Source organism: Sinocyclocheilus grahami, unplaced genomic scaffold, assembly GCF_001515645.1.
Source record: "Sinocyclocheilus grahami isolate Dianchi unplaced genomic scaffold, SAMN03320097.WGS_v1.1 scaffold27.1, whole genome shotgun sequence".
NCBI lineage: Eukaryota > Metazoa > Chordata > Actinopteri > Cypriniformes > Cyprinidae > Sinocyclocheilus > Sinocyclocheilus grahami.
Window position 1 is genome coordinate 250297 of NW_015505206.1, and position 23794 is coordinate 274090.

A 23794-nucleotide genomic window follows, 5' to 3' on the forward strand; every position below is an offset into this window, starting at 1 on the left:
ACACTCCACAAATACCTACAATCTATGCTAGGGCCTAAAACCCGAATGGTCAACAAATGGATAGAGGAAGGAAGTGTCAAACTAAATATTTATTTATTAAAAGGTTTTCAATTTATGTGGCCCCAAAGGTTAAAGTATTATTATAATTAATAATAATTATGAATGTTTTTAAATTAATTAATGGCATATATATATATTTTTTTTAAATAATTATATATATATAAATATATACACTGAACAAAATTATAAACGCAACACTTTTATTTTTGCCCCCATTTTTCATGAGCTGAACTCAAAGATCTAAGACTTTTTCTATGTACACAAAAGGCCTATTTCTCTCAAATATTGTTCACAAATCTGTCTAAATCTGTTAGTGAGCACTTCTCCTTTGCCGAGATAATCCATCCACCTCACAGGTGTGGCATATCAAGATGCTGATTAGACAGCATGATTATTGCACAGGTATGCCTTAGGCTGGCCACAATAAAAGGCCACTCTAAAATGTGCAGGTTTATCACACAGCACAATGCCACAGATGTCGCAAGTTTTGAGGAAGTGTGCAATTGGCATGCTGACTGCAGGAATTTCTACCAGAGCTGTTGCCTGTGAATTGAATGTTCATTTCTCTACCATAAGCCGTCTCCAAAGGCATTTCAGAGAATTTGTCAGTACATCCAACCGGCCTCACAACCGCAGACCACGTGTAACCACACCAGCCCAGGACCTCCACATCCAGCATCTTCACCTCCAAGATCGTCTGAGACCAGCCACCTGGACAGCTGCTGCAACAATCGATTTGCATAACCAAAGAATTTCTGCACAAACTGTCAGAAACCGTCTCAGGGAAGCTCATCTGCATGCTCGTCGTCCTCATCGGGGTCTCGACCTGACTGCAGTTCGTCGTCGTAACTGACTTGAAATGCTCACATTCGATGGCGTCTGGCACTTTGGAGAGGTGTTCTCCTCATGGATGAATCCCGGTTTTCACTGTCTCATGTTGCAGCATGATAATGCACGGCCCCATGCTGCAAGGATCTGTACACAATTCCTGGAAGCTGAAAACATCCCAGTTCTTGCATGGCCAGCATACTCACCGGACATGTCATCCATTGAGCATGTTTGGGATGCTCTGGATCGGCTTATATGACAGCGTGTTCCAGTTCCTGCCAATATCAAGCAACTTCTTACAGCCATTGAAGAGGAGTGGACCAACATTCCACAGGCCACAATCAACAACCTGATCAACTCTATGCGAAGGAGATGTGTTGCACTGCGTGAGGCAAATGGTGGTCACACCAGATACTGACTGGTTTTCGGACCCCCCCCGGACCCCCAATACAGTAAAACTGCACATTTTAGAGTGGCCTTTTATTGTGGCCAGCCTAAGGTACATAATGTTTTTTTCCCCAAAAGATTTGCTCCTCTGATGAATTAAAGTCATGCGACCATATTCATTCAGTCATTTGTCTTTGCTCCAAGTTCTCACAGTACCCTCAATATTTATTTAGGTATAAATATTTACACTATAGGTACTAATATGTATCTTAATTGTAGTAATATAATGCCCCAGTGACAGCTTTACTTACTGCCAGTAGAAACACAATTATGTTGGACAAACTTTGTGAGACAGCCTGAGATATACTTTAATTCAAGCTGTGGATGTTTTTAACACTCCTTGCACTGCTTGGCAATCCAGGACAGGTTCTGTAATGTAATCAGGCATGAGATCACTAGGCCAGAGTAAATAAGTGGGTGGAGTGGTCGGGTTGGAATAGTTAGACAGGCCTGGTTTGGTAAAGCAATCATCCACAGGTTCTAGCTGCTACATGTTTGTCCAAAACAATCTCCAAATGGTGAGTCACCGAGACTGGAAGTCTGCTTAAGATGTAAATGAGATTTCTTTTTTGTAACAGTTGTGTAAAACATAAATAAAATAAGAATAACAATTACATATACAGTATAATGCATATTATTAGTGTCTTTGCAGATTGTGGGTGGCTATTCAGTGACTGTTCAAATAGTCAGGTTCAAAATCATTATAATCCCTGTAATTGATTTTGACCATGAAGTCAAACAGCTGTTGAACATTTTTAAACGGTCCAAAAGCATTTGGCTCTTATAGGACAATGATTCATCCAGCATCCAACCAAACTATCCGTTTCTGATTGAATAGAAAATGATAGGGTTTCAGAGATTTCACAACCCATTCCCAAGCACTGCATACTAACAAATCCCCACTTTCTCAAACATGGAAATCACCAGACAGTAAGTCTAATGCCTTGCCTTTCCAGCATTACTCCAGCAGCTTTCACATTGAATTTGACTTCAACGCAGTCAATCTGCAAAGGTCATGCAGTGGGCGCAGTTGCTCATCTTGGCGTAGAACTGATAAATACTGCAAATCCAGCTTTGCTGAGGAGCTGGAAGGAAAACACAGACACAGATACCCTGAGGTGAGATGCAACCTTGATAAGTCTTGTATACGGGTGCATCCTGCCCAGGCGCCCACTGAACGAATGTGTGACAAATAACAGAAAAAACACTGCTCTACCCACATTCGAGAGCATTTAAAAACTGCAAGTGATTTATCAATAAGTCTGTTGTGACTTCGTCAGGTCTAATAATCAACTTGAAAGATCTGTTTAGTTCACATGCAAGTACTGGGACATGAAAACACTGCAGTTTTGCGTTGTTAGTTCTTTGATACAGACCAGATGCAAGTAAACAAAGCCCAAAATGCTTTATGTATGTTTAATAATGGACACGTTTAATGGGACACTGATTTAATAAATTTACTAAAATACACGACTATAATGGCTTATTTTGATAGAATGATCATTCTAACTCAAAAACAAAAATGTACCAATGCCAAATACCTCCTATTAAGTGTAATGAAAACATCTGATCCAGTGCAATGTTATTTCAGTATAATTTACATAGTAATATTTTGAATAAAAAAAAATTATAATTTAATTATGCTTTTGTCATTTAAATATATATACACATACATATACACACGTGTGCATATATATATATTTATATAAATATAATAGTTCTATTTAGCCTTGTTATTTTTTAATAATGATTCCATTTAATAATAATATAATCTAATAATTCTAGTATTTCAGCTTACTTAAATTCATAATTTCTAAATGTTAGGTTTCTCAGCTGTATTTTATTTTACAGTATTATTTATATACTACTATAGTATTTATTAATATTTTGAACTAGCTTTTTATATTTTAACGTTTTGTCCATTTTATTAGTAAATATTTCTATTTCACTTTATTTTTATAATTCAGTAAAAATGTCCAATTCAAATATTTTTAGACAGTATCTGTAAACATCAAGCCATATGCAAGACAAATAAAGCAGACGACACAATGTATTAATAACCAATAGTATTTAATGATCGCTCCAAGTTCTGCCCTGTACCCCTGAACTAGCTCTGTCCCCTCGAGAGAGTTCTTTCCCACAAACAGTAAAACAGGATCAGGCAATCAGCCGTATCACCAGACCTTAACATATATGACTGTGTGTAATTTTTGAACGCATTTGTGTCTGTGTGTTTCTATGTGAGGCACAAGACTTTTAATCAATCAATGAAAAATAAAATCTAACTTCATCTCATTTTTCAACGTTAGATTCTGTCCAAAGACACGATGAGAAACAAGAACATACTTGGGGGACGGGTGGGGGGGATCAGTTAGTGTCGCTAAATCTAAAAGAATATGCTTCCTAAAAACATATTTTCATAACAGCATAAAGCAAAAAGAACAAAAACAGAAAGAAAAAATTAAATAAGAACACTCAAGTCAAACAGCACCACATACTGGTAGAGCTCAGCTTTGGTCATAGAATAGGGGTGAAAGTGAACAGGACATAAAGACAAACACCTCCAGAGACAAACGTCAGGGCTAGACCTGTCCATTACATCTCTCACACAGTACAAACATCTGATTCCCAGCATAGAAGATCAGCTAACCTAGAGGTCCTGATGCCGATTTGGCCTCAGCAATTATTATGTGATCTGACAGCAGTTCAAAAAGGCGTTTAAACTAGGGTTAACTATTGTCGAAATGAACCCACTGACAGTATTGCTTCCAAAAGTTCATAGATCCGTTCCAGAGGCAAAAAACGATAGAGGAGAGAGAGAGAAGATGGGTCGGGACGGGCTTTGTGTTAGCAGGAAGTGTCTCCAGATCTTTAGGAATATTGTACACTTGAATGCACATTAGTATGAGCGGGCTTGTCCCATATAAGAAAAATCAAGCTGACCTCGTTATAACTGTGTGTTTATATGTGTGTGTGTGTGCGCATGTGTTTGTGTGTTGTGGGGTGCAGGGCATATACCAGTCTCTTCCACCGGTCTGAGCAGTTCGGTCCTTCTCACAGGTAACGCACCCTCTCGCTCTGGCTCGCTCGTGGGGTGCTTTTTAGTCCCCTCCCATCCAAAAAAGAAAATAAAACTAAACAAATCAAGCCTCCAGATGCCTGGGAGAGGAAGAAGGGTGGAGGGAGATGCGTTTTGTCTCCAACCCTCTCTTACCCTTTCCTCCTGCTCCCTTGCTCGGCAGGTAAGGGGTATGAGACCCCTTCCAGTGCACTGCAGAGAAGGGCGGGGCAAAATGCCAATGCCCCACACCGCCTGCTCCGGTCCAAACTCGCGAGGATGGGCTGGGCTCTCAATTTGAGGCGCTGCTGTTGGAGGAGCTGGAGGTGGAGGCGACGGCCGTGCTGGAGTTACCGGTGGTGGCCACTGACTTGCGTATGTGCGGGAGGAGGTAGGGATCACTGGCCAGCTGGTGAACATCGATGCGATCCTCCTTACGGTACACCAAACATCTGCGAATGAAGGCCTGAAGTGGACAAGAAACTAATTAGAAAGCGTTCAGTTTATGTTCCAGTAGAAAAGCATCAACAGCCATGTGTGGAAGTAGTTTAGGTGAAGGCAGGTTTGTGCGATTAATCTAAAAATCATACAGAACCTAGGTTTTATATTAAAGGAGGCAGACAATAAACATTATTGTTCCATGAGCAAATATTAGCCAATCTGACTCACTAAGTGAATAGTCATTATTATGACAAGACTCCTAGCAACACAAAACCACATTAATGACAGAATCCAATAACATTTCCTCTGCCACTAAAGTGAGCACAGCATTTAGTGTTGAAAAAGCTGCTTGGTAAAAGGTTAACATGGGACAAACAGCAACAGAACACAGGAAAACACAGAGTAAGACTTGCATTTTTTTTTTTTTACAATTAGCATAAACGCAATTACATTTGATATAATAATTGAAATAATTGACCGATAATTAAAATCAGCTGCAGCCCTAGTTATTACTCTGACATTTACTTTTCCTGAAAATGGTTTAAAGTCAAAAGCAAGCAGCATTTATGACTACCTTATAATAAAATAATAATAATAAATGAATTAAACATGAAACAACATGGTACTGGGAGGTTTTTATTAAACTATCCATGCAGAGATGCCCACACGTGCAAAAGTCTGGGGCTGGAAAGGGTTTTTTTTGTTGTTTTTTTGTTGTTGTTTTTTTTAAGTAGTCTCTTATGCACACCAAGGCTACAATAATATACACAAATACAGTAGAAACCGTAATACTGTGAAATATTATTATAATTTTAAATCACTGATTTCAAGTTCAATTTTATAAAAATATAATTTATTCCTGTGAGGGCAAAGCTGAATTTTTTCAGCAGTCATCTCTCCAGTCTTAAGTGTCACATGATCCTTTCACAAACCTTTCCAATATGCTGATTTGGCACTCAAGAAACATTTCTTATCATCAATGTCAAAAACAGTTGTGCTGTTTAACATTTTTGTGGAAACAGTGATACATTTTTTTTTCTGAATTATTTGGTGAAAAATAGAACAGCATTTATCTCAAATAGAAATTTTGTAACAAATGTCACAACTTTTGATCAATTTAATACATCCTCGGTAAATAAAAGCATTAATTTCTTATATATATATATATATATATATATATATATATATAACTAACCTCAAACATCTGCCTGGTAGTGTAACTAAAATGTTACTATTACAATGAATAAATGTCCATTAAAAAAAAAAAGGATTTACAATTTACACTGTAAAAAAAATGATCGTGATTTTAACAGTAAAAGACCGTAAAAATGCTACAGTAAAAACCTGTTAACTGTTAACAGTAGGTTTCCATACTGTATATGGTGAATAACTAATAACATTTAATGTAATTTTACAGTAAAATACTGTTTAAATTACAATTTTTGGAAGTGAAAAAGAAAGTCATTGTATAATTTACAGTGAAAAACCGTAAGCTGACACTCCCAGAATTCCCTGCAAGACACATCATATTTGATGTTTTTCATTGAAATAACTTCTGACTTTTTCTTATCAGTAGTGTACTGTTCATTAGGGGTTTATCTTACATCTAATGATAAATTAATATTTATTGCGTTATTTTAGTGCCATGCATGTTACCATGATGGTGTTTAGTGTTTGTGTGAATGACACTCTGCACCTTCGAGCTATAAAGTATTTCCCACCTCAGCTTGTGGAAAAGCTGCTGTCTAGCCATTTTGACGCCCTAGGCGAACACCCCCATCCCCCCCCCACCCACCACCACTCATAAAATAACATCATTTAACATTACACACAAAATAAAATAAAACTGATTATGTAAACACTCAAATCTTAAATAACAACATTGATACATTTCCAAAAAAATTTTTTTTAACTAACCTCAAACATCTGCCTGGTAGTGTAACTAAAATGTTACTATTACAATGAATAAATGTCCATTAAAAAAAAAAAGGATTTACAATTTACACTGTAAAAAAAATGATCGTGATTTTAACAGTAAAAGACCGTAAAAATGCTACAGTAAAAACCTGTTAACTGTTAACAGTAGGTTTCCATACTGTATATGGTGAATAACTAATAACATTTAATGTAATTTTACAGTAAAATACTGTTTAAATTACAATTTTTGGAAGTGAAAAAGAAAGTCATTGTATAATTTACAGTGAAAAACCGTAAGCTGACACTCCCAGAATTCCCTGCAAGACACATCATATTTGATGTTTTTCATTGAAATAACTTCTGACTTTTTCTTATCAGTAGTGTACTGTTCATTAGGGGTTTATCTTACATCTAATGATAAATTAATATTTATTGCGTTATTTTAGTGCCATGCATGTTACCATGATGGTGTTTAGTGTTTGTGTGAATGACACTCTGCACCTTCGAGCTATAAAGTATTTCCCACCTCAGCTTGTGGAAAAGCTGCTGTCTAGCCATTTTGACGCCCTAGGCGAACACCCCCATCCCCCCCCCACCCACCACCACTCATAAAATAACATCATTTAACATTACACACAAAATAAAATAAAACTGATTATGTAAACACTCAAATCTTAAATAACAACATTGATACATTTCCAAACAAATTTTGTATTTTCTTGTCACATTCAAATTGGTTGTCATAGTAATGACACTAATTTGTGGAGAGCATTGGGAGTTCCACAAATCTGAACACATTATTTGTAAATTGACTGTTAAGATAAAAAATGTGCACAATTTATTATCTGCAATACCATTATAGCCACTGGATGCCTGTATAGTGTTATGTAACAATCCCTAGTTGCTAAGAAATTGTCATCACACATAAATTAATTTTATTACATGTTTAGATATTATCAATGGCTACTTTTTGTCTTTATCTGTTTTTGTTCAATTGTTTTGTTGTTGTTGTGTCAGTTATTACATTATTATTTCAGTCAAACCTATAAACCCTTTGTTACCCCAAACTACATATAAAAGCTTTATCAGTGGCATAAAAGTAATCAGAATTCAGCTACTTATTCCTTTGTTACTCTTTGAAGCGTGAACTTCTCCTTTAAATAACATGGCATGCTACCCTCTATGCTCCCATTGGGCGCTGTTGGAAGCAAATTCATTGATTCAGCATTTTGACACTTCCGTAAGAATGCGATAAATTCGACAATGCGGTTTAATAAAGTATGTATTTATCTTGTGAATTAGTGAATTTTACTACACCAATATTTTTTAATTGGCTGTTAAAGTTTTATATGGGAATATTAAACGACACACTGAACCTTTAACAATGCATTGGCACAAAAACGCACACCTTTTGGAAAATTTCACAACATGATTTCTCGACTGCCACAAATACTGCCTAAAAAAAATATACTGATTTTGTGCACTTTTTACTGGACCAATATTTTAAATTGGCCTTTGAACTTAGCTTTATTGCATGGCAAAAAAAAAAGCACTGACAGAGCCCATTGACCTAATGGCATTGTTGAGCGCTCCAAATGCAAACTTTGCATGCAACAATCAGAGGCAGCAATTGACAGCGCTCTGATCAAATGGCATACAGGCATCATCAGATTTACAGTACTGTAGCCCGATAATGTAGGGGGATCCAGTGGAGGCGGCAATCTTTATCACAACCCTGCTAAAATGTAGCGCCAGTACATGTGCTCATTGGCGCCCCCTCCAGGTGGTGGTGCCCTAGGCGACCGCCTAGCATGCCTATGCCTAGAAACGGTACTGCTTTGGTTCATTACGTGACTTTCTCATAATCACCTGTTTTTGGTGGTAGTCAGTCTATTACAATGGTACAAAAAATATATTAGTACTTCAATAGGTTGTTATATTACCATCAGTTCATGAAAACCTTTTTTTATTGTGAATTTAAGTCAGTAAAACCTAAAATGTTGCAACCACTTTTTTTCTGAAGGTGAAGTTCTGGCAACCACAGCTGCCGGTATTTTACCGTCAATGTCACAGATTTTTTAAATAGTGTATAGTCAAATGTGGAAGAGAGAAAAAAAATGAACCCAAAATATTCTAGAGATTTACTCATGTGGCAATGTAAAAAGGAGTGATGGGAGCCCCGTAACCCGTTTGCGCTCTGGGATCTCACCATGAAAGAAAAACAGTGAACTGTCTGAAGAAGTACCTTAGCCTCAGGTGAGACTCCTGGTTTGGGAGGAAACTGCACCTCTGCATAAAAGTAATCAGAATTCAGCTACTTATTCCTTTGTTACTCTTTGAAGCGTGAACTTCTCCTTTAAATAACATGGCATGCTACCCTCTATGCTCCCATTGGGCGCTGTTGGAAGCAAATTCATTGATTCAGCATTTTGACACTTCCGTAAGAATGCGATAAATTCGACAATGCGGTTTAATAAAGTATGTATTTATCTTGTGAATTAGTGAATTTTACTACACCAATATTTTTTAATTGGCTGTTAAAGTTTTATATGGGAATATTAAACGACACACTGAACCTTTAACAATGCATTGGCACAAAAACGCACACCTTTTGGAAAATTTCACAACATGATTTCTCGACTGCCACAAATACTGCCTAAAAAAAAATATACTGATTTTGTGCACTTTTTACTGGACCAATATTTTAAATTGGCCTTTGAACTTAGCTTTATTGCATGGCAAAAAAAAAAGCACTGACAGAGCCCATTGACCTAATGGCATTGTTGAGCGCTCCAAATGCAAACTTTGCATGCAACAATCAGAGGCAGCAATTGACAGCGCTCTGATCAAATGGCATACAGGCATCATCAGATTTACAGTACTGTAGCCCGATAATGTAGGGGGATCCAGTGGAGGCGGCAATCTTTATCACAACCCTGCTAAAATGTAGCGCCAGTACATGTGCTCATTGGCGCCCCCTCCAGGTGGTGGTGCCCTAGGCGACCGCCTAGCATGCCTATGCCTAGAAACGGTACTGCTTTGGTTCATTACGTGACTTTCTCATAATCACCTGTTTTTGGTGGTAGTCAGTCTATTACAATGGTACAAAAAATATATTAGTACTTCAATAGGTTGTTATATTACCATCAGTTCATGAAAACCTTTTTTTATTGTGAATTTAAGTCAGTAAAACCTAAAATGTTGCAACCACTTTTTTTCTGAAGGTGAAGTTCTGGCAACCACAGCTGCCGGTATTTTACCGTCAATGTCACAGATTTTTTAAATAGTGTATAGTCAAATGTGGAAGAGAGAAAAAAAATGAACCCAAAATATTCTAGAGATTTACTCATGTGGCAATGTAAAAAGGAGTGATGGGAGCCCCGTAACCCGTTTGCGCTCTGGGATCTCACCATGAAAGAAAAACAGTGAACTGTCTGAAGAAGTACCTTAGCCTCAGGTGAGACTCCTGGTTTGGGAGGAAACTGCACCTCTGTGGCTTTGAGAATAGTGTTCTCCTGGAGGATGTCCTGCTGGGATTGATTATGACCGAACGGCTGTGTGGTGAAGAAAGAGTAAAAAGATGAGAAAAGAAAGCACTAAGATCTCAGCAGACAGTGACAACACAGCCAGTGTTAGAAAATGTACGCGTGCATGTGTGTATTTTACCTTCTTTCCATAGAGGCACTGGTAAAAGATGACCCCAACGGACCAAACATCCACTTTGTTGGAGATCTTAGGTGGCTCTTTTCCAACCACAAAGCATTCTGGGGGAAGATACCTGGAGCACAACAAGGCAAGGGTTTTGCATATCCAGACTTTCAGACCATAAATTACATAACACTTCTGTAAAACAAGAGTCAATTTTGTGTTGAAGGAGATTAGAGTTTATTTGATAAAATTCAAGAAATGTACAAATCCTGTAACGGTAACAGACCCCTCACCAGTATGTCCCCGCCCCCTGTGATGTCAGCTCCATGCCGTCCACCCCGTAGTTGTCGTCGTCCATGATCTTGGACAGCCCAAAGTCTGTGATTTTTATTTCTCCACATGCCGTGCCATTCACCAGCAGGATGTTGCCTAGACAAACACAAGAATCAGTGTTCAACAGTCTCGTCTTGCACCCCTTCTTCATTCAAACGGAGCCAATTCTCATGCTTGGCCCAGTACAGAAGAGTTGAGAGGTCTGTGCATGTCATACCTGGTTTGAGGTCGTAATGGATGATTGGCGGGCGGATCTCATTTAAGTACTTGAGGGCATTGACGACCTGCATTATGATGGATCGGGCCTCTTTCTCTGACATTAACTTGTGCTGCTTCAGATAGAAATCCAGATCGTTCCCCTCACAGTACTCCAGAACAGTGCAGAATCTAGAAACAATCCCACATAAAACATGCCCTCTTTCGTCCCTCCACTTTTAAGGAGTGAAGTAATGGGAAACAAAACTGCACCAAACAAATATGTTGATTGCAATACTTTCCAATTAAAAAGACTACAGGCTTGAAATAGGCTTCAAATTAGAGACAATCATTTGTAAATTGTTCACATTTCAATAAGAGCAAGTTTACTCACGAGTCGGTATCCAGGGAGAAGTAGTCATACAGTTTGACTATTCTAGGATGGTCCAGCTCTTTATGGATCCTATATTCTCGACAGGCATGCCTAGGAAACATTTCATGACCAACCATCTTCATTCAACAAACAGTCCAATAAATAGCACAGAATAAACTATGCATCGACAATCATGTAACTTTCCCCCTAGTTACTTTCAATCTATAGTCAAACCCAAAAATCAGAGGCCTCATGTATAAAAGGTGTGGAACAAATCAGGATTTATAACAGCAAAAACCGATGTGAAAATGCATGCCTACAAACTTTTTGCGCACATATATACCAGAAATTAATCCAACATTGTTTATTGAAATTTAAAGGTAAATTATATGCGCAAATAAGCAAGTTCTCCATCACAATTACATCATTTAGATGTTTTATAAACTGTTAATAGGAATATTTTGAAAACTGATGTACGTTTACAATAAGGATGATTCTAAGCTCATCTTTATGAATGAGGCCCCGATTTCCACAGGCTGGTTCAGGAAGGATAATGCATTCTGGGAAAACAAGCAAACTTGGCACCTAATGTTGAATTGAAACATGCATGTTCTTTAAGAAACAAGGCTGGAAAAGGTGTTTGTGCTCACTTGTGATAGTTCTCTTTCTTCTCATCTCTCCAGTTCTTATTAAGCTGGTGAATCTTCACAGCCACGTACCTCTGCTCCGTCAAATCAAAGGCCTGGAGAAACAGAAAAGATCAGAATTAAACTAACCACATGCCAGAATGGTTGACTAGTCGATTAGTGAAGACGACTTTCTATTTTCATTTTATTTCACTCCCGCCAGCTGTTTTTGAAACAAAGAATACGTCCCATGATTGTACAGGTCTTCCAGTCAACCCACAGGCTACTTGATTATTAAAATATCTCGATTTGTACATCCCTAAATGAAAACATACACTCTTTCCAATCACAGATCTGTTACCTTGTAGACCTCACTGAAGCCTCCTCTGCCCAGCAGATGCAAGAGCAAGTAACGGTCATTTAGCGTGGGATGATCTTTAAACCTGACAATCGGAGAGACAATCGCACAATCATTTAAATCTACCACAGATATTTTTAAATAAACTAAAATAAAAATCTCTAAAAATAAACTCTGTACTAAAACCAAAAAAGGCACAAGTGTGGCACAATAAACTTTGAAAGTGCATACTGGGAGTTATCTTCATTGTGGATTCTTTTGAGCTCTCGGATGTGAAGATTACGCACACGCTCCAACCGTTCCAGCTCCACTTGAATCTCTGCTTCCTCCTGCCACACACACAGACACACATAACACCAAAATATTAAGACCCGTTTCCATGACAACACAAATTTGACCACACGAATGTGACAATATGAATACCTTTTTCAGGTGTCCGAGTCTCAGTTTGAAGATTTCTTCTTGCTCATGGTATTCTGCTAAAGATAACCTGTGCGGACATAAACAAATTAGGACAAAATCCAATGAAGTTGAATTCCTAAACTACTCAAAGCCTGACTTGCCAGAAGAACTTACATCTCGTTCTCGGCGCCGTTGCTCTTGCTCTTGCGTTTGTTGGGTTCTAGGTTGGGAGGAGGGGTCTGACTGGCGTTGGGCGGTTTCTTCTTCATCAGCAGTTTCCTCTGCCTTTCTATGTCTTCTCTCTGCCCATTGACTCTCTCTTGTTGTCTATACAAAAGGACAAAGTCATTTTTATTTTATAACACGTTTCCTAATTTTCTTTCCGCATTGTTTCAAAGTACTGTCATTCAAAATGTTCTACACATTCTCTGTTTGTTTATTAAATACTTCAAAATATTTTCATATACCAATAAAGGCCTGTTCACACAAAGTTAAATGTCTGGTAAATTAAACATTTCAATTGGAATGAATGGCTGTTACTGTGTCAGTGCAGACTGACTAACATTCACATGCCCTAAATGCCACAGGGTTCCAATCTCTTTTCCATCACTGGCCAACTAATAAGATTCATGCTTTTGTTCATGCCCAGAGCTGCCACTGCTGTTACATAAAACTATGACTTGGTGGTCCTCCTAAAGAGAGTATTTTGCTAAGTGAAAGAAAATAGCAGAGGAAGAATCCGGAACAAGCTATCTTGTCTTTGTACTGCTGTTGGTGTTGTCTGATAAACACCACAGATAATACAAATATCTTAAAGACTGTTTGACCAAAAGAAAAAAAATTATAAATAAATTATAAATACACAATATAAAAATGCTACATACTATGAATAAGTTTAAAAACAAACATTTAAAATTGTTTATAATTTTACCTAACATTTCTATGACTATTTTTATTTGAACATTCAAGTATATTGCAATTAAATGTTTTTTGTTTGTTTTTTTTAATCTAGGAAAAAAAATGGGGAAATTTTTTTAGCTGACAGTAACATTGTGTCTACACTGGATGCAAGCGGTGCAACAAAATACAATAGAACCTATTATAATCAGTGATGTTGTAGTGTCTACACTGGATGCGGAGCGGCACGACACAACAAATCCCCGACAGCAAACTGATGCCTCGGTCTATTTTCGACATGCTGACAAAGTTCAGATGATTTTTAACGGTCGCTTTGTTGTGTCCAGTGTAGACAGACATTCTGTCGCGTCTGGTGTAGACACGGTGCAACCGTTTCTATGATTCTGATAAAAATCACACATTTCTGATTGTGAATGCAACCTTTATCCGTCTCCTGGAGGACTTGTCGGTGGACTAGACATACTTATTAGACATGTAGATTATGTAGAGTTAAATCCAGATAGTACTTAAGGTAGCCCTGAGGTAATTTGCTCATTCCAATTGACTGTTTGCCAGCAGCAGAGCAAGTGCTGGTAGGTTTTTAGGTTTGTCTCAAGTGTGTGCATTTTGGTTTAAGTGGAGTGCTTTCACCTTCCGGTGTAAACACCTGGTTTTAAAAGGACAGTGTTTACCAAGTTGTTTGTTAGAGCTTTAACGCCATGTCAGCTTCCCCTGCTATTCTCACAGTGAAGAACAAGTTAAAATACAACAAAAATGTACCTATGTTTTCCATAAAAACTGTAAAAGTGACAGAATAAATCTTGTGTATACCAAGTTCACGTTAGAAGGATCTGAAAGGTCTGAGCACATGTGTGCACCCAGCAAGATCCTGAAAGCAGCACATTCATTCATCATCAGAGCTGAACACAGTCTTGAATGAGTCTTTTATGGCTAGCTCTCCACAAGCACGTGTGTGGAGTGAAACTGAGTGAAACCATATTCTGTCAGCGCGCGTTAAGTGTGTGTGTGTGTGCATGCGACATTTGACTAGGCTCTGAAGTTTGAGAGTGTGGATGTGCAGCTCACGAACTTGACTAGATTCTGAAAGGCGTAGCCATCTGTCCACTGCTCGGTAAATGAGGCTCCGTGCCGTACGGTGGTGAAATGGCCCAGACGTAGCCGGTCCTGCATGCTCTTTTCTCTGCATGCAATCTTCTCCTGCTTGGACTGAAAACATACCCACAATTCAGCAATTATAGAAAACGATACAATGCACATGCAATACACTGTTCAAACTGGATAAAACTACACATCCATCATCATTATAAAAACATAAACGTACATACACACCACCACACATTTACCACTGCATATACTCTGAACATACATTTACCTTTTCAATTAGCAGTTTCTTACTCATGGTCACACATTTATTGAGTCGTTCTTTACATCGTTCCAGCATCTTCTGCTGCTCATCGATCTGTCTGCGCAGGTCACAGTTTACCTGCAGCACACAAAAACACCAACATAAACACTGTAACACACTGTTCTCAGCAGTAAAACATGTAAAACATTTGATAAGTGAAAGTCACAATGCTGGGCATCAAATAATAGGGGTCATTAATTTTTCTTATGTTTATGAACAAAGTCTCTTATGATAAAGTCTCTAGTCTTCAGTGTCACATGATCCTTCAGAAAGCATTCTAATATGTTGATTTGGTGAAACAGGTCTGATTATTATAAATACTGAAAACAGCTGTGCTGCTTAATATTTTTTTATGGAAACAGTGATACATTTTTTTTCAGGATGCTTTATTAAATAGAAAGTTCAAAAGAATTGTGTTTACTTGAACTTTTGATCAGAAGTGCAAATATCACAGGCTCCATTCTCAAAAAGGGTTTGCAAAATCTCAAGATTTTAACATTAATGGTGTGTCTGAACAAAGGCGTACCCTAAGCAGGTCGTCGATACGTCCTTCTTTCTTCTCCAGATCCGAGCTCTTACTGCTCTCCAGCGCTGCCAACTTCTCCATTGTTAACTCAGACTGAGGAGCAAATGAAAGTGGATGTCAAAGTGAGCATCTGAAAGTGTCTGCAAAGTTGCGAGACTGCGAGTGTGTTTTTTGTAGTGCGTTACCTGTGTGGCTCGGTGCTGAGTGTGTGTAGAAGCTGGCTTGTGGGAACAGGAGGAGTGGGAGTGGTCTGCGTTTACAGAGCTAATGGAGGAGGGGCTTTCTTGCTGCACCTGTCAAATCAAAACCAAAAACACATTTCCATCAACACAAAATGCAACCAAAAAGGTCACTGTTAATAAGAGCGCCACTTTGCACTTCTGCCGGTCCTCTGCACTGCTACTCTATAATCATGTTTTATTATAACAATGATTACTTCTACTGCAACAGTAAATTATCTCAAATATAATTATAACTCCTATGATTATAATGCTTGTACTGAACTGCTTATACACAGCTACAGCAATCACTTGTCATCTAAGCATCAGCAATATACAATGCACACTACATGCATCCCTCACCTCTGATCATCCTTATTATTTCATTTTTTTTATTTTTATTATCTTTAGTTTTCATTGCTGTGGAACATCATTCACAGTGCTGTTTTTACTGCCCAATTGCAAGTTGCACAGAACAAGTTGAACATTGCACTGTATATGTATATATATAGCGGAAATTACATAACATCGATCAAGAGATAGTTCACCCAAAAATGAAAATTCTGTCATCATTTACTCACCCCCATGAGACTTAATCTTTAAAACACAAACTTAAATATTCATGAAACCTGAGAATTTTCTGTCTCTACATGGAAAGTCCAGATAACCTTCACAAATGTGTTGTAAAACAAATCCATATGAAACGAGATATTCAATCCAAGTGAAATGATTGCTCTGATGAACAGATATAATTTAGTTTTTTTTAATTTACATCGAAACAATGATCGACACAGATCACTGTTAATTCATCACATCTGGTGAATACATGTGTGTGATGTATGAGAATCAATGAGAATTGTTCTAGCGCATGACGCACGTTCACTACATGTTTCTGCATTTACTTTATGTGATGCACTATGTACATGTGCTAACATGTGAATAAAATCTGTTCTTCATATAAAGCGATCATATCTCTTTTCAAGAGCTTGATTAAGCCACTTGTTACATGAATTAATTTAATGCCTTTATGACATTTCTGGATCTTCTAAGTTTTGGTTACTTGGACTTTCAATGGAGGGACAGAAACCTCAGGTTTCATTAAAAATATTTTAATTTGTGTATAGATGATTAACTTCGGTCTGACGAGTTTGGAACATGACGGTGAGTATATGACAATTCTCATATTTGGGTGAACTATCCCTTTAATAGTCATATCAACAAGAGGAGATTTGGCAGTAAGAAAGAGACTCACAGCAGCAGGAGGGTTTGAGAGAGAGTGCTGTGGAGAGGACCGTGCCACTGGAGGAATGCCACGAGCCGGACTGGTACCAGTACCACTACCCCCTGCAAACTACACACAAACAAATGACTAAGAAGTTAAATCAGAAAAAATGCACTTGAAAACAAAATTTAACCCTGAATGGGGATCAGATGGATTCTAATAACAGAATGAATGAACTACATGCACCTACCTCAAAATAATCACTAATTTTATGTCCTCTCCCTCCTCCTTTGCCTAGGGTAAAAAATAAAAGAAAAAAATCTGAGCCATAGTCATTATGAGAAACAACACTCTACAAGACGTACCATACACCTGCTGAGAACCAGTGCATTCAGCATCATTTACACCACAGTGTTACTCAAACTCACCCTGGTTGTCAAAAGGGTCTCCTTTCCTTTTACGTGTTCTCTGGTCATTAGATTTCTTCTCTGGGGTCTGAGTAGGAAGAGAGAGGGAGGGATAGAAAGAGAGAGAGAGAGAGAGAGTTTGTAAGCTGCCAGGCAAATGCAAGAATTCATGACATCACCTCATTCCACAACCCCATTCATTCCAGAAGTTTCCATTGAAATACGAGCTCATACAACCTGAAAGACTGGACAACAACATCCAAAGACTGCAGAGACACAAACAAACTCTGCATGTCTGCCCGTTTTAAATAAACTGCACCTGATTTAGTTTGCGATGTCTGGTAATGCTGTTTTTGAACAACATGGTTTATTGTTCTTCATATTCTTTTTTATTTCATCAGGTCTAAAAAATAAAAATAAAAGGACTTTTCATAATTGCCATTTACTCCAAGGACAATATCTATACTGTTTTAATAATCTAATTCTATGGGAACTAGGGTGGCCATATGTGCCATTTATATGGGACACGCCTTGGACAGGATTTTTATATTGCCCAAAACATCCAAAGTAGTTTGACCAATAACATGCAGGTATTGTACATAATCGACCAATCGTGGCGCATGAGAAGGTGAGATACAAAGCGATGCAAATATGCGCACGTATTTGTTTCTTCGCTCGACTTGAATCGTCGCTGCGCACCGATCATTGTATGACACCAAAGTACTGCAAGAGCGATTCGAAAGCATAAGGAGCCGTCTGCTCTGCACAGTGCAAACAGCCAAAACCTGGATATTTTAAGCAATATAGAAATTCTGGCAAGGACGTGTCCCGTAAAAATGGCCAGTATGGTCACCCTAATGAGAATAGTAAGTCCACATCACAGCTATAATGATAAAGACAGAGAAACAAGACTGTAAGAATATTTTGAGGATAAAATATATTGACAGCCAATCAGAATTCATCTAACTTAAGCCAGGCATACACCGTGCAATTTTGAATAGTCCTTTACGATTGTTGCTTATCAGACTGTACGAACATGATGATCATGTCACACTGTGGGATCACAGTTGTCATTAATGTCAGACTGTTTCACAGTCAAGACGCGTTAAAAACGGGTGCACGCAAGAAAACTTGTCCAGAGTTTTACATTATCAACCCATACACGTTCAGTGACTGTGAGCTGCATTACAGGTGGGGCTGAAATGTTGGCTATCATGAAAAGTATATTAATGGCGGCAAAAGTGGTGTATTTAAAAATAATAGTGTAAGCAGCACTACACACATCCATGAAAACATCGGCACAACCGGTGCTTATCATAGCAAAGGCAACATATCACATGAAGTTTATAGCAGTTAGAATAAATCTCTACCATTAATTCTGATCATGACTTGTCTTGAAAAATTAAGACAGTTTGATGTTCGCCATAGGAGAAGTCACTGCAAGACTGCAGCAAATCTTCTGACACTTCTAGAATTTTGTCGGAGGTCAAATCTGATCGCAACGGCCATTAATCGGCTGTCGGTGAACATGTCAAACCAGCGATCAAAGACTATAGATTTTAGCCTAGGAATTTTACATTTTGTCTCAGGCGACGAAATCGTGGCCAAAATCACACAGTGTGAGCTGGGCTTTAAAGAGCTGGAACAGATATCATAACTGCAGCACGCGATTAGTATGAACAGAATGTTATCATCTGCTGATGTGGACATTATTAAAGTTATTGTATTATAGATAGGGCCTATATTGTTCTTGGGAGTAAAGAAGCCTTTAGTCTTGCTTACTGACATTACATGCTACCACTCTAAAGTGGACAATAATCAATGTATTACTTTACGTTAAAAATACAGTAATCTATAAACAGGAAAAATGTAAATGCTGTGGTTCTTTCTGTTTGACCTTCATGCCGTACTGTCTGTTTGGCAGACCAATGGCAGACAGGGTCATTCTTCAGAAATTTCATCTGTTGACACTATCAGGCCAGAAATTACAAACGTAACCTTTGTCTGACTGAAACACAAGTAAACAATTACAGATGTGCATTTCACTGATTAACAGCATCCAGATGCCAAATATTAAAGAAAGGAGCAACTAAATCCAGAAGTGGAAAAAAACAACAAAAAAAAACAAGACTTTCCAACCAGACACCTTGGGTGATATCATTGGGTGAAATAAATAAAAATGGTGCCAACAAGTGCATCACCTACTCTAGACAGAAACAGAGATACTTTAGTGACTGAACAACCGTTTGAGCTTCAGATGTGTACTAACCTCCAGCTCTTTGTCACTGAGGGAGCCCACGCTACATAAGCTCTGGTTAGACGACTCGTTGTGTCCAGAACCCTGCAGAGAGGAAGACAACAGATAACAGGATTTGCATTTCCTGAAGGACAGATCAGTGCTAGTGGTCTTCAGTTCTGTGAAAATAAAACTGAGGTGCATAAAAGCCATTTTGTTGTTGTTATTACAGTTTTTTGTGTATGAAGCAGTAAACAGATAAATAATATGCAATAAACACATGCAATACATCTTGAACTATTCACTTGTGCATGTCATTCTAAATCATTTCTTTTTAATTTAGCTTTTTTAGTAAGTTTCGATATCCAATTAAATCGGTTAACTTTGGAAATAGATTTGGAAATAACCTTTTATCATTTAATTTTAGCCACTGCTTTTAGCAAATGGATTTTCACCTACAATCAGCACAAAAAAAAAAAAAAAAAAAATCACAGATTGCAACTTTCTCCAATCAATGTGATGTCTGTCAGTCTCTCCTTCCGATTTCAAACACTAATTCCTTCCTAATTCTCTCCTCTTTGTATGTTGACCTAGAGGTGAATTAATTATCTAAAACTGAAAAGGGTTTCATGGTCTGGGTGAAGAAATTAACAAAAAACACCAACAAATGTAGCTCTAGTTCTGAGAGAAAAGGTTACACATGTGCGCAGAACAGTTTTTGAATCATCATCTCAGTTTTATATGCATGTTATTAATGAGTCTTTGGTAACTCAAATACGCTTGTGTAAAGAAAGCCTTCCTGCTCTGAGCTAAACATGCAATGAGATTCAGAGAGAAAGAGTGACAGATGCTGGTCATTCTGGTCAGGTCAGGTTAAAACCCACAACAATCCAATAACACAGCGATAAACGCCCCCGTGCTGCTTACCTACTGAGAGTATAATTATCATTTTCACCTTGATTAAATGCCTAAAAGGAAAGCTGACAAATGTCATGTTTTTTAAGCAAATATTCAGTCTCCTCCACTGACCAGTTCATAAGTCGTTAAAAAAACACATGCGTATTTGTACAGTAAGAAGTAAAAAGTAGTATGTAAACAAAGATTATTTCAGGTCTACACCACCCATTTCAATCAATCGAAACTTCATCAATCTCAAATCACATTGATTGAGGTGTTTACATTAAGGCTTTTCAATCTGACTGAGCCATCAATCCGATTACTAACAGATTGTTTGGGTGCATTGAAATGTAGCTAATGACGCGTTACTACAATTACGTGTGTCTATTTCGTGCACACATTGTGGATAAGCTACAACAGGTAAACTTGTTAGCTGTGTGGATGCACTTTACAGTGACCAAAAATGGTGTACATTTTTGGATGAAATACCAAGTGGAGGCTTGTTGCCAAAGAACCGTTTTGCATTTTTTTGTAGTCATTAATTTACCGGCTGAGAAAAGTACACCCAATTCAATTGCCAACCTAATTATTCAACATAAATATAACTACTGAAATTGTATTTACGGTTTTGTTTTGTTTTTTTGATAAATGATAAAATTTAATTCTGTTTGCAATCTTTCCATGAAAAATGTATTTCGCTGCATCATTATATGGAACACTACCTTAACCCTGCAGCTAAATCTCCTCTTCTTTTTGTCCAAAAAGCTGTCCTTCTTAGACTAATTGTAATGACAAGCATGAGCTTTTGTGGAAAATGACAGAAACAACAGGTTGATTCAGACAACTGGGCAAAAGCAGGAGGAAAAAATTAACTTAACATGTAACTTAATGCATGAAAGCTGACAGGCCCAGGGCCTAGACAAACACACAAATGCGTGAAGATGACATACCAATGGATGAGGTCTAATGCGAGAATGTATGTGCAGGAATGACTGATTATCATAAACAAATAGAAATGGAGGCAGAAATATATCATTTTGGGACAAGACAGACCTTGGCAACTCCGACTCCTGTGAAACGGGCCTCCAGAAGCTCCTGCCTGCGAGGATCCAAGCTGTGCAATTCCTCCATCATGGCTGTGAGAGAGAGGAAAAGTGAGTGAGCATGACATTATGTAGCCATAGTGACGCTGACAGATTGATGGGACAGTAATGTGCGTGACATGTTGAGCCATGTGTCCCCAATATATGTTTTCCAGGGCATTCTGAGATTCATGACTCAGCCTCCCTACCACCAATTATTCAGTCATTAACTCACTCCCACCTGAAGCCATATCCTATAGATAACCTACGAGAAAAACACCATGATCATGCAAGACCTTCACAGATCAATTCATGTCAAACCACATGCAACACGTGATCTCCAGTGCATTTAACAAAGAAATATTGATTTCTAATCAATCAGCCTGGTTTTTGACCAGAAAACAACTGCAATCAGTGCAAAACCATACGCTATGGTTAACATGACCTGAGAAAGTGGCGGAGGAGAAAGAAAAAAAACATACATGCACAATGTTACCTGAACAACTCTATATACTTCCTAACTAACCAACCAACCAACCAACCAAACTATACAACGTTAGAGCAACCACCGATTTATGTTAGTTAAATCTCATCCGTTGCACGACCAACATGATTTAAACGCTTAATTCAATGGAATATGTAATCACTTATTCCAGCATATTGTATATTATTTCAGAATTACATGATCAACTGGCCTGGTTAATAAGTTATCATTCTGGCTCCATCATTAGATGTATGCGATTGACTAAAATAACGGATAACTTACAGAAAATCGGAAGAAACAACGTTTTAAAGGACGAAAGGTTCGCAAAGGATCAAAACAAACGAAACTGCGTCTAAATACCGTCTCAGTATCTCTTTACCCCTGGGTTTTGCTTCTATTGTCTGTCGTTTCTACACTGCCCTGCAAATTCTTCTGCTGGCCTCCTTAAACTGCCACATTTGTCTTTGTACCTGTTTTATCGCTGTCTTTTCTCCCTTTTGCCGTTTTATTTGATCTCTTTCCTCGACCGTTCTCCTCCTCTGGTCTCCCGTCTCGCCCTTCCCGTCTCAGCCCGACATCTCAACGCTAGGCTCCAGCCCAATCCCCGACCCTCGCCTGCGCTCGGTGCCTACTGTGTTGCTAGGGGACGCCAGCTCCGCGTCCAACCGTAGTCCGAGGACTGCGAGACCTCCGAGGCCTTGATCTCCCGAACCCGCCTTTCTCCGTTGGCCTTCTGCGATATCTATTTTCTACCAGATCTGAGGCATGTGGTAGCTCGCTGCAGATCCGCACCTAACGATTTCCTATCCAAAATGACGCGGTTCGCTTCGAAGTTAGTTAACTGCTGTCTTGTTTCGAGATATTTTGTTTCTCTTGTTTGTCTTCGCAGCTCTGGGTCAGCAGCACCGAACCGGGATCAAGTCCTGGAATGATAAATCGGCTCTTTAAATTCCGTTCCAACCTAAAATCTCCTTTTACAAAGATTAGTCGATGTAGATGAAAAAATTATTTTCCAAATCAGATTAGCGAAATCAGAATCGATTCGGTTCTCATTTTTTGCAATGTAAACAATAATCGGTCAATTAAATCTCATATTTTCTCGTGAGATTGTGCAAGACATTTCTACCTTTCAACCACGCCCATTTCCACTTGCAAACACTTATCAATGAAAGGAAGTCAATTCAATATTTTTTTCTGTGTTTTTATTATAGGGTTTAAAGCAGTGCACATGAAGCTTTATTCAATCAAATATTGCCAACTATACTGTGGATAAGCTTTTTGCCCAGCTTTTGCAGTCAAATATTATGAAATAAAGCCTATAAAACCTGAAAAGGAAAAAAGTGGACAGTGACTCAAATTGTCCTGAATTATTGTGATCGATTAGATGAAAGGATAAAAATGATTATTACTTCTATTTGTACCACATATCAAAGCATGCGCAAAATGTAAATAAAGGTACAATGAAAATGTATTTACTACAATCAAGCGCAAGTCCCTTTTAATAAAATAGTCTGATGACCAAAAAAAATGTGGAAGTTCACATTTGTTTTATTCATTTACAGTTATCCAGTTTGCAGTGATCCCTGATATTTTCAGCTTTTCCATATATGCTGAAATTAAGTTTTATTTAGTGATCCCAAAATGAACAATAATAATTCATTAAAGAGCCATATATTAGCTTTGTAGCTGATAAAGGAGAAAACAGGGGAGAAA

General features: G+C 38.1%; 1 protein-coding gene across 1 annotated transcript; it reads right to left on the reverse strand.

The window, feature by feature from the left end:
- Positions 1-3388: 3388 nt before the first annotated feature.
- Positions 3389-23158, reverse strand: LOC107567040 (serine/threonine-protein kinase tousled-like 2). The gene is made up of 21 exons (XM_016252634.1): positions 22552-23158; positions 21569-21651; positions 19652-19723; positions 17404-17470; positions 17226-17269; positions 17006-17104; positions 15721-15828; positions 15536-15628; positions 14977-15087; positions 14674-14810; positions 12861-13013; positions 12708-12774; positions 12516-12613; positions 12288-12369; positions 11951-12042; positions 11322-11411; positions 10950-11119; positions 10693-10828; positions 10418-10529; positions 10198-10305; positions 3389-4859 (listed from the first exon to the last, which is right to left on the reverse strand). Exons 2-21 carry the CDS (start codon positions 21647-21649, stop codon positions 4686-4688), a joined length of 2094 nt encoding a protein of 697 aa, XP_016108120.1. The 5' UTR covers positions 21650-21651; positions 22552-23158; the 3' UTR covers positions 3389-4685.
- Between the last annotated feature and the right edge of the window lie 636 nt (positions 23159-23794).

Excerpts from the sequence above, each read along its gene's own strand:
- LOC107567040 (XM_016252634.1), bottom strand. The coding sequence starts at position 21,649 with ATGATGGAGGAATTGCACAGCTTGGATCCTCGCAGGCAGGAGCTTCTG. Across the intron at positions 13,014-14,673 it reads GCCTTTCAGAATCTAGTCAA|ACAACAAGAGAGAGTCAATG; the intron begins GTTCGTGAGCTG and ends CCTTTTGTATAG. Across the intron at positions 4,860-10,197 it reads GAGTCTCACCTGAGGCTAAG|GCCTTCATTCGCAGATGTTT; the intron begins GTACTTCTTCAG and ends TGTCCACTTCAG.